Below are 11,206 nucleotides of genomic sequence, written 5' to 3' on the forward strand. Positions count from 1 at the left end.
TATCTCAGGGGGTCTCGGGGGGCTCAGGGTGACTCAGGGGGTCTCAGGGTGACTCGAGGGGGTCTCAGGGGGTCTCGGGGTGTGGCCTCACCTCGCTCTTGATGGGGGGCTCAGCTGGCCCGTTTTTCTTGCCGGGGGGCGGCGCGGGGGGGGCGGTGGCCAGCGTGGCCCCCGCCGTGGCCAGCGTGGCCCCCGTGGCCAGCGTGGCGATCACCTGGCCCTGCGCGTTGAGCAGCAGCTGCGGTGTCACCGGTGTCACCTGCAGGCTGGGCGGGGCCGGCGCGGGGGCGGCCGCGGCCACCCCGGGGGGGGCCACGACCCACGGCAGGGTCCCGATCACCTGGGGGGGGGACACAGCGCTGGGGGACCCCAAAACACCCGCCCCGCGGCGGGGACACGGCCCCGGGAGCTGCCGGGACCCCTCCCCAGGTGACACAGCCCCTGGGGGGGGGACAGGGGGCCCCCCGCGGTACCTGGCCCTGGGTGGTGGTCAGGAGCTGCCCCGGGATCCCCTGGACGCTGGGGAGGGGGGTGGCGATCACGGGGGGGGCACTGAGGGACCCCAGGATCTGTGGCTGTGCCCCCAGAGCCGCCGTGAGCTGTGGGACGGAAACGGGGTCAGAGCTGGGCCGGCGGGGGCCGCCGGCACCCCCTGGGGTCGTCCCCCCTCCCCGTGGCCTCTGGAGTCCCTGGGGGTCCCTAAATCCCGAAATCCATCCGCTGGGAGCAGCCCAAAGCAGAGCTGCAGCTTCTTGGGATGGGGAAACTGAGGCAGGGATTGAGTTCAGGGAAACTGAGGCTGGAATCCTGCCCGGGGAAACTGAGGCAGGGATCTTGCCCAGGGAAACTGAGGCTGGAATCCTGCCTGGGGAAACTGAGGCAGGGATCTTGCCCAGGGAAACTGAGGCTGGGACTGTGTCTGGGGAAACTGAGGCAGGGATCCTCACATAAAACCAGGCTGGGATTGTGCACAGGGAAACTGGATGGAAGATGGAATGTTGCCTGGTGAAATTGTGGCAGTGATCCCACCTGGGAAATGGACTGGGATCTTCTCCTGGGAAACTGAGGCAGGGATCCTGTTCTGGGACATGGGGGCAGGAATCCTCCCTGGGGAAACTGAGGCAGGGATCCTGCACAGGGAAACTGAGGCAGGGATCCTGCCTGGGAAGCAGACTGGGATCTTATCCTGGGAAACTGAGGCAGGGATCCTGTTCTGGGACACGGGGGCTGGAATCCTGCCTGGGAAACTGAGGCTGGGGTCCTGCACAGGGAAACTGAGGCAGGGATCCTCTCCAGGGACACTGAGGTCACAGTCTGCCATGTGGAAACAAAGAGTGGGATGGGATCCTGCTGGGGAAACTGAGGCAGGGATCCTGCACAGGGAAACTGAGACTGGGATCCTGCCTGGGGAAACTGAGGCAGGGAACCTTCCTGGGGAAATTGAGGCAAGGATACTCTCCAGGGACACTGAGGTCACAATCTGCCATGTGGAAACTGAGGCAGGGATCCCGTTCTGGGACACGGGGGCTGGAATCCTGCCGAGGGAAACTGAGGCAGGGACGCGGCCCCGGCATTCCCGGGGCTCCCCGCGGCCCCGGAGCCCGGGCAGGGCTGGGCTCGGTCCTTACTATGCCGGGGTTAAAGGCCAGTCCGGCGATCTGGGGCTGGACGGACATCGGGGGGTCCTTTGGGGGGGCAGCGGGGGCTGCCCCGGGGGCGGCGGGGGCGGCCGCGGCGCCGGGACCGCCGGGACGGCCGGGATGGCGGGGCTGAGCACGGCGGCGGCTGCGGAGAGACGGAGACACCGTCAGTGGTGGCACCGGCGACAACGCGCCCCTGTCCCCCCGCCCCGCCCGGCTGTCCCCTCCGCACCGGGCCGGGGTCTCACCCACAGCCGCTGCTGCTGCACGGAGCGGCGGCGCCCGCGGAACCCAAAATCTGCCCGGACACACCTGGCACAGGCGCAGGGTCCCTAAAAGCCACCCCGAGATGGGGTCGAGCCCTCCCCTTCCCCACCTGCAGGGCTCCCCCCTGGCCTGCGGCAGGGGGTGGCACACCTGGAGCCCCAAATCTGCACCTGAGCCCCAAATCTGCACCAGGTATCACACCTGGAGCTCCAAATCTGCACCTGAGCCCCAAATCTGCACCAGGTATCACACCTGGGGCCCCAAATCTGCACCTGGAGCCCCAAATCTGCACCTGAAACCTCACCTGGAGTCCCAAATCTGCACCTGGAGTCCCAAATCTGCACCTGAAACCTCACCTGGGGCCCCAAATCTGCACCTGGAACCCCAAATCTGCACCTGGAGCCAAACTTGGAGCCCCAAATCTGCACCTGAGCCCCAAATCTGCACCAGGTATCACGCCTGGGGCCCCAAATCCGCACCTGGAGCCCCAAATCTGCACCTGAAGCCTAAAAACGGCACCAGGAGCCCCAAATCTGCACCAGATATCAAACCCGAGGCCCCAAATCTTCACCTGGAGTTCCAAATCTGCACCTGGAATGCCAAGTCTGCACCTGATGCCACACCTGGAGCTCCAAATCTGCACCTGGGCTCTCACCTGGAGCCCCAAATCTGCACCTAGAGCTCGAAATCTGAACCTGGTGCCAAACCTGGAGCCCAAATCTGCACCTGGAGCCCCAAATCTGGAACCACAAATCTGCACCTGGAGCCGCACCTGGAGGCCCAAATCTTCACCTGGAGCCCCAAATCTGCACCAGGTCCCACACCTGGAGCTCCAAAGGTACACCTTCGGTACCCAAATCCCCCAAATCCAAGCCCACTGGGCTCCTGAAGCTGCAGCTGGAGCCCCAAAGCTACCTGGACTTCACCTGTTGCAAGCACTTGTCACACCTGGAGCCCCAAATCTACACCAGGGGCCACATGTGGAACCCCAAATCTACACCAGGTACCACATCTGGAGCCCCAAATCTATAGCAGGTGCCACATGTAGAGTCTCAAAGCTACACCTTATTTGATACTCAAATCCCGCAGCAGCGGGGGCTGCCCCGGGGGCGGCGGGGGCGGCCGCGGCGCCGGGACCGCCGGGACGGCCGGGATGGCGGGGCTGAGCACGGCGGCGGCTGCGGAGAGACGGAGACACCGTCAGTGGTGGCACCGGCGACAACGCGCCCCTGTCCCCCCGCCCCGCCCGGCTGTCCCCTCCGCACCGGGCCGGGGTCTCACCCACAGCCGCTGCTGCTGCACGGAGCGGCGGCGCCCGCGGAACCCAAAATCTGCCCGGACACACCTGGCACAGGCGCAGGGTCCCTAAAAGCCACCCCGAGATGGGGTCGAGCCCTCCCCTTCCCCACCTGCAGGGCTCCCCCCTGGCCTGCGGCAGGGGGTGGCACACCTGGAGCCCCAAATCTGCACCTGAGCCCCAAATCTGCACCAGGTATCACACCTGGAGCTCCAAATCTGCACCTGAGCCCCAAATCTGCACCAGGTATCACACCTGGGGCCCCAAATCTGCACCTGGAGCCCCAAATCTGCACCTGAAACCTCACCTGGAGTCCCAAATCTGCACCTGGAGTCCCAAATCTGCACCTGAAACCTCACCTGGGGCCCCAAATCTGCACCAGGTATCACACCTGGAGTCTCAAATCTGCACCTGAAACCTCACCTGGGGCCCCAAATCTGCACCTGGAACCCCAAATCTGCACCTGGAGCCAAACTTGGAGCCCCAAATCTGCACCTGAGCCCCAAATCTGCACCAGGTATCACGCCTGGGGCCCCAAATCTGCACCTGGAGCCCCAAATCTGCACCTGAAGCCTAAAAACTGCACCTGGAGCCCCAAATCTGCACCAGATATCAAACCCGAGGCCCCAAATCTTCACCTGGAGTTCCAAATCTGCACCTGGAATGCCAAGTCTGCACCTGATGCCACACCTGGAGCTCCAAATCTGCACCTGGGCTCTCACCTGGAGCCCCAAATCTGCACCTAGAGCTCGAAATCTGAACCTGGTGCCAAACCTGGAGCCCAAATCTGCACCTGGAGCCCCAAATCTGGAACCACAAATCTGCACCTGGAGCCGCACCTGGAGGCCCAAATCTTCACCTGGAGCCCCAAATCTGCACCAGGTCCCACACCTGGAGCTCCAAAGGTACACCTTCGGTACCCAAATCCCCCAAATCCAAGCCCACTGGGCTCCTGAAGCTGCAGCTGGAGCCCCAAAGCTACCTGGACTTCACCTGTTGCAAGCACTTGTCACACCTGGAGCCCCAAATCTACACCAGGGGCCACATGTGGAACCCCAAATCTACACCAGGTACCACATCTGGAGCCCCAAATCTATAGCAGGTGCCACATGTAGAGTCTCAAAGCTACACCTTATTTGATACTCAAATCCCCAAAATCCAAGCCCATTTCAGAACCCTCCTGCAGCCACACCTGGAGCCCCAAATCTACCTGGACCTCAACTGTTGCAAGGAGGTGCCACACCTGGAACCCCAAATCTACACCAGGTGTCACACTCAGAGCCCCAAATCTACACCAGGTGCCACATGTGGAGCCTCAAAGCTACACCTTATTTGATACTCAAATCCCCCAAATCCAAGCCCATTTCAGAGCCCTCCTGGAGCCCCAAATCTACCTGGACCTCACCTGTTTCAAGGACGTTCCACACCCAGAGTCCCAAAGCTACACCAGGTGCCACACCTGGAACCCTAAATCTACAGCAGGTGCCACATGCAGAGTCTCAAAGCTACACCTTATTTGCACACCTGGAACCAGGAGTGCAGTATTTGATACTCAAATCCCCCAAATCCAAGGCCATTCCAGAGCCCTCCTGCACCTGGAGCCCCAAAGCTACACCAGGTGCCACATGTGGAGCCCCAAAGCTACACCTTCCATAGTCAAATCCCCCAAACCCAAGCCCATTGGGCTCCTGAAGCTGCAGCTGGAGCCCCAAAGCTACACCAGGGGCCACATCTGGAAATCTACACCAGGGGCCACAGCTGGAGCCCTATATCTACAGGAGGTGCTACACCTGGAGCCCCAAAGCTACAGCAGGTGCCTCACTTGGAGCCCCAAATCTACACCAGGGGCCACATGTGGAACCCCAAATCTCTATCACGTGTCACACCTGGAGCCCCAAATCTACACCAGGTGCCACATGTGGAGCCCCGAATCTCCATCAGGTCCTACACCTGGAGCCCCAAAGCTACACCAGGTGCCTCACCTGGAGCCCCAAATCTACACCAGGTGCCACATGTGGAACCCCAAATCTCTATCAGGTGTCACACCTGGAGCCCCAAATCTGCACCTCCGATGCTGAAATCCCCCAATCCGAGCCCGTCTGGCTCCTGAAGCCGCAGCCGGAGCCCCAGGTGTGCCCGTTCTCCACTCAGCCCCGCTGCCGGGGGCGCGGTTACCTGCGGTTACCTGTGAGATTGGCTACGGGCGGTTTGAAAATCGCCCCCGCAGGTGCCGCCGGCGTCAGTCCCGGGAGCGCGGCGAGCGTTGCTGTGGGAATTGTCACCAGGGCCAGCGCCTGCTGGCCTGTCACCTGACCTGCAATACTGATGGGGATAAGAAGAGGTTGAGTAACTGTCCCTGCCGGAACCATTACTCCTGTCACACCTGTGGCTAAGCTTTCCTGAGCCAACACCTGCGGAGATAAATGAGATTTGAAAGAGAAACACAAATCAACGCCCTGCTCAGCATCAGGGAAACCCCCACAGGGCCCCCCCGCCCGGCCTGGGACACCCCTCGGGGGCAAAGGGGAACCCCCTGGTGAATCCCTCTTTGGGGGGGGCAAAGGGGGAGCCCCCCTGCCTGGTGAGCCCCTGGGGGAAGGGGGACCCGGGGGGCTCCCTGGTGAACTTCTGGGGGGGGGAAGGCAAAGGGGGAGCCCCCTGAACTGTGAACCCCTCTCCGTGGGGAGATGGGGGGGAGCTCTGTGAACTGGGGGGCACTGGGGGGCTGTGGAGGAGCTTGTCTGGAGGGGATAAAGGGGGGTTTCCCCCTTACTGCTGACCCCGCTCTGTTGGGGATGGGGGGCAGAGAGGGGATCCCCTTTACCTCGGGGTCCCCCCTAACTCAGAACCCCCTCTCCATAGGGACACAAGGGGCACCTGGGGCCTCCCTTCCCCCCCAGGTCTGCGTGGGGGGGACAAAAGGGGTCCCCCTTACCTGGCCACCCCCTCTCTGCGGACACCTCCCCCGGGGTCCCCCCTGGCCCCCCAGCCGCGGGGGACAGTTACCTGCGGGGTGGCCTGCACGGCCAGGTGTGTCACGCCGGGCTGGCTCGGGGCCGGGCTCGAGGGCACCGGGGTGGGCGACGCTGCTTTGGCTTTACCTGGGGGAGAACCAGGTGCGGGTGAGAGGGAGACACCCAAATTCTGCACGCCCGGGCAGCGAGCAGCCTCCCCCAGGTGTGCTCAGTGCGGTCAGAGCCCGGGGAGGGGGCGCAGGAGGGGCAGGGACCCGGGCCAGCCGCGCTGTGACCAGGGCGGTGACACCCGCCATCCCCCGGGGTGGCCTCCTCCTCCCCCCGGCAGGAGACAGGACGGGACAGGTGACAGGTGACAGGTGACAAGCGCGTGTCCTGCCGGATTTGGACAGAAAGCAGTGAGGAATAACGCGGGGTCCCCCCAAAACGTGAACTGCCGGGGGGAGGGGGGGGAGGACCTGCAGCAGGACCGCGGAGCAGCCCAGGTGACACAACCCGGACACCCCCTGAGCTCCCAGGGAGGGACCCGGGGACGGTCCCGGCAGGCAGAGCCGGAGGGAGCACCGGGAACGATCCCGGGAGGGAGAGAGCCGGGGTGAACGATCTCGGGAAAGGGAGACCCGGGGGGAACGATCCCGGGAAGGAGAGACCCGGGGGAAACGATCCCGGGAAAGGGAGACCCGGGGACACCGGGAGTGATCCCGGGAATGGGAGACCCGGGGGCTCCGCTGGGAACGATCCCGGGGAGGGGGTGGGGGTCTCTCACCTGTCGCCTCCCCTCCGGACGAGCTCGGGGCGCTGGCGGGAGCATCCTCCACACCTGGGGGGCCCCCCTGTGCCGGGGACCCCCCCGCTCCCTCCCCGGCCGTTTTGGGGTCCCCATCCACCCCCACCTCCAGCACCCGGATGGTCTCGTGGCTGGACATGACAATAACCTGCAAACGGACCCCAAAATGAGCTGCAGGTACGTCACCCCGCGGCCGTGTCCCCCAGGGGCTCCCCCCCCCTCCCTGGTTTTGGGGTGCAGAGTCCACTTGGACCCCGGAGGAGCGAGGAATGGGTGGGGGAGTCCCAGCCCCCCAGCACCTCAGGGCTTTGCTGTCAGCACCCCAACTCCAGGGCACCCCCGGCTGACACCCTGGGCAGGTGAAACACTGCCAGTGGTCGCAGCACCCCCAAATTCACAGCGCCCCCACACCTAAAGCACATCCTTACCTGCAGCATCCCCAAACCTACAGCAAAACCTCCACAGCTGCAGCACCCCCAAAACAGAATCAGCACCCCCCGAACAGAACCAGCGCCCCCAAAACAGAACCAGCACCCCCAAAGAGAGCCCGCAGCCCAAACCTAAAGCACCTTGATACCTACAGCAAAACCTCCACAGCTGCAGCACCTCCAAAACAGAATCAGCACCCTCCGAACAGAACCAGCGCCCCCAAAACAGAACCAGCACCCCCAAAGAGAGCCCGCAGCCCAAACCTAAAGCACCTTGATACCTACAGCAAAACCTCCACAGCTGCAGCACCCCTAAAACAGAACCAGCACCCCCAAAACAGAACCAGCATCCCCAAAACAGAACCAGCACCCCCAAACCTACAGCAAAATCTCCACAGCTGCAGCATCCCGAAAACAGAACCGGCGCCCCGAGTGATCCCGGGAATGGGAGACCCGGGGGCTCCGCTGGGAACGATCCCGGGGAGGGGGTGGGGGTCTCTCACCTGTCGCCTCCCCTCCGGACGAGCTCGGGGCGCTGGCGGGAGCATCCTCCACACCTGGGGGGCCCCCCTGTGCCGGGGACCCCCCCGCTCCCTCCCCGGCCGTTTTGGGGTCCCCATCCACCCCCACCTCCAGCACCCGGATGGTCTCGTGGCTGGACATGACAATAACCTGCAAACGGACCCCAAAATGAGCTGCAGGTACGTCACCCCGCGGCCGTGTCCCCCAGGGGCTCCCCCCCCCTCCCTGGTTTTGGGGTGCAGAGTCCACTTGGACCCCGGAGGAGCGAGGAATGGGTGGGGGAGTCCCAGCCCCCCAGCACCTCAGGGCTTTGCTGTCAGCACCCCAACTCCAGGGCACCCCCGGCTGACACCCTGGGCAGGTGAAACACTGCCAGTGGTCGCAGCACCCCCAAATTCACAGCGCCCCCACACCTAAAGCACATCCTTACCTGCAGCATCCCCAAACCTACAGCAAAACCTCCACAGCTGCAGCACCCCCAAAACAGAACAGAACCAGCACCCCCAAAACAGAACCAGCATCCCCAAAACAGAACCAGCACCCCCAAACCTACAGCAAAATCTCCACAGCTGCAGCATCCCGAAAACAGAACCGGCGCCCCCAAACAGAACCGGCACCCCTAAACCAGAGCCAGCACCCCCAAACGGAGCCGGCACCCCAAACCCAAAGCACCCCAAACCCAAAGCACCCCAGCAGGACTCCGCACAGCGGCAGCACCGGGGCGGTGTCCCGGGGGCGGCGCTCCCCCCGTACCTGCAGGAGCCTGGCGGGGACGGGAACGTACACGGTGAGGGACCCAAACCCCGCTGCCATGGCCGGGACAGGGCTTGGAGCCGAGAGCGGCACGGCCGGAGGAGAGCCCGGGCGGGAGGGACTGCGCTCCTTATCCCGCCGGACAGAGCTGCTATCAGCGGGACCTGCCCTCAGCAACGGCAACAGCCCACACCCACCCCGAGCTGCGGGACGTGCCCGGTCCTGAGGACATCCCCAGTCCTGAGGACATTCCCAGTCCTGAAGACATTCCCAGTCCCACAGGACATCTCAGTCCCAAAGGACATCCCCAGTCCTGAGGACATTCCCAGTCCTGAGGACATTTCCAGTCCCAAAGGACATCCCCAGTCCTGAGGACATTTCCAGTCCCAAAGGACATTCCCAGTCCCAAGGACATTCCCAGTCCCAGGGATGTTCCCACTGGCCCAGCCCCTCATTTGGGGTCCCAGCAGGGCCAGAACCAGCAGAGCCCCCGAAGTGCCCCCAGACTCATTTCTGGGCCCTGTCCCCAGGACTGGGGGTGACCCCGGTGTTACATCAGAGGGGGTAAAACTCCCCCCAGGAGGTGCCTGGGTGTTCACCTGAGCCTAAAGGTGCATTTGAGCCCCTGAGCTTTGTGCTTCCCCTTAGACACATCAAATCTGAAACAATCCTTCCTTCCTTCCTTCCTTCCTTCCTTCCTTCCTTCCTTCCTTCCATAATATCAGCTTCATACACATTTTAAGATGAATGCTACATGTACAATGTTAAAGTAACTTTGCTGTAAAGATATAATTTTTTTGTTTCTGTTTTTAACTAAACTTAGACATAGCAGTGAAATAGCTGATATAGTAATTGTGAAAAATGCACATGATATGAATGGCTCTTTGCAAATATTAAAATGAATACTGTATGTGTTATGTTGGAAAGTTATGCTGTGTTAATCTATTTTAATTAGTGCTGTATTAATGTCTTTTAATTTATGCTGTATTAATCTCTTTTAAGTAGTGTAGCAAATACAGGTTTTAAGCTATAGCATAATATTAAAATAGAAACTAAGTGATATAAGATACTTTTTGTAACTAGCCCAAAGAATGGAAAAGATAATCAAGAAATTCTTTGCATTATCCTATCAGGATAGAGATAGCAGCACAGACACCAAGATCCCAGGAGAAGAATTACTGCCTCCTTATCAGGACAGCTCAGACTTCGAGGAACCAGGAAGGTTGATTTACAAGATGGGGGGAAGCTAAAATTAAGCAGAAACACCCTGGTTTGAAAGGAATGTTTGAATCATGTATGAGATCTATGAAGATGCAACAGGTTATTGCTTTTATGGGAATCCTTTGGCACCAAGGTTGCTTTGTGGCTCAGTGCCAGGCACCTGAACTTCTGCAATTCTTCGCTTTTTATTGTCCTAACTCTGATTGTCCGAATTCTTATTGTCCTAATTTTTATTACTATTTTCATTATTATGAATTGTTATTCATAATTTTTATTGCTATTTTCACTATTAAACTAAAGTTTTAACACAAGTGAATGGCGTTTTTCATCCTCTCTCCCTTCCTTCCCTCCTTTTCCTTTCCTTCCCTTTTCCCTTGTACATTCTCTTGTGTTATTTTTGCTTTTGTTTTCATATTACCTTAGATGAGAACAACCCAAACAGCTCCAAACCTCCTCCCACTGTAACCAAATTGTTCTAAACCCCATCCTACACACGAGGTTATATACTTTTATATACTTATATGTATTTATATAATTTTTTATATTTATAAACTCGGTATCATTTCACTCTAATTCACCCCGAGGGTTCCCTTAACAGCACCCTGGGTTAGCCTTGACTCAGGGGTGGCTGGAACATTTTACTGTTCCAGAGTGATCCAGGGACAGGATCACTCTGAGCATCCCGAGGTTTTCCCATGGGATAAGGGCAGCCCGAGGGTTGGACAAGGGGGAGGTGACAGAAATCCCCAGCAGAAGGTTCTGGCAGCTGGGGGTCTGATCTTCACTGCCCCCAGTGCTGCAGCTGCTCTCCCAGGTGTGACCTGGGCACGTCAGACCCACTGAGGCTCTCTGGTGCCCCAGAGCTCCATGAGGCTTTCCCCCTGAGAGAGCCCAGCTGGCCCCGAAAGGGTTAATGAGGACAAAAACTGACCCTGAGAGGGTTAATGGGGACAAAAACAGTGACCCCGAAAGGGTTAAAGGGGACAGGAACACTGACCCCAAAGGGTTAACGGGGACAGGAACACTGCCCCTGAAAGGGTTAACGGGGACAGGAACACTGACCCCAAAGGGTTAACGGGGACAGGAACACCGACCCTGAAAGGGTTAACGGGACAGGAACACTGACCCCAAAGGGTTAACGGGGACAGGAACACTGACCCCAAAGGGTTAACGGGGACAGGAACACTGACCCCAAAGGGTTAACGGGGACAGGAACACTGACCCCAAAGGGTTAACGGGGACAGGAACACTGACCCCAAAGGGTTAACGGGGACAGGAACACTGACCCCAAAGGGTTAACGGGGACAGGAACACTG

At 60.1% G+C, this 11,206-nt stretch overlaps 1 protein-coding gene and 1 long non-coding RNA gene across 2 annotated transcripts in view; both read right to left on the reverse strand.

Annotated features, from left to right (window-relative positions):
• Positions 1 to 7,134, reverse strand: part of LOC121360738 (POU domain, class 6, transcription factor 1-like) — a 10,187-nt gene extending 3,053 nt beyond the window's left edge. The window contains exons 1-8 of the mRNA XM_041480798.1: positions 6,946 to 7,134; positions 6,211 to 6,305; positions 5,390 to 5,615; positions 2,984 to 3,085; positions 1,893 to 1,938; positions 1,629 to 1,785; positions 474 to 599; positions 92 to 340 (exon numbers count right to left, since the gene is read on the reverse strand). Coding sequence (XP_041336732.1) covers positions 92 to 340; positions 474 to 599; positions 1,629 to 1,785; positions 1,893 to 1,938; positions 2,984 to 3,085; positions 5,390 to 5,615; positions 6,211 to 6,305; positions 6,946 to 7,105 — 1,161 coding nt within the window. The 5' untranslated portion in view covers positions 7,106 to 7,134. The remainder of the gene's footprint in view (positions 1 to 91; positions 341 to 473; positions 600 to 1,628; positions 1,786 to 1,892; positions 1,939 to 2,983; positions 3,086 to 5,389; positions 5,616 to 6,210; positions 6,306 to 6,945) is intronic.
• A 767-nt stretch (positions 7,135 to 7,901) lies between these two features.
• LOC121360737 overlaps positions 7,902 to 11,206 on the reverse strand; it is a 15,571-nt gene continuing 12,266 nt past the window's right edge. The window contains exon 3 of the long non-coding RNA XR_005956249.1: positions 7,902 to 8,066. This is a non-coding gene — a long non-coding RNA (uncharacterized LOC121360737). The remainder of the gene's footprint in view (positions 8,067 to 11,206) is intronic.

This window comes from Pyrgilauda ruficollis, unplaced genomic scaffold (assembly GCF_017590135.1).
Source record: "Pyrgilauda ruficollis isolate IOZ18807 unplaced genomic scaffold, ASM1759013v1 scaffold534, whole genome shotgun sequence".
In the NCBI taxonomy this organism is placed as follows: Eukaryota; Metazoa; Chordata; class Aves; order Passeriformes; family Passeridae; genus Pyrgilauda; species Pyrgilauda ruficollis.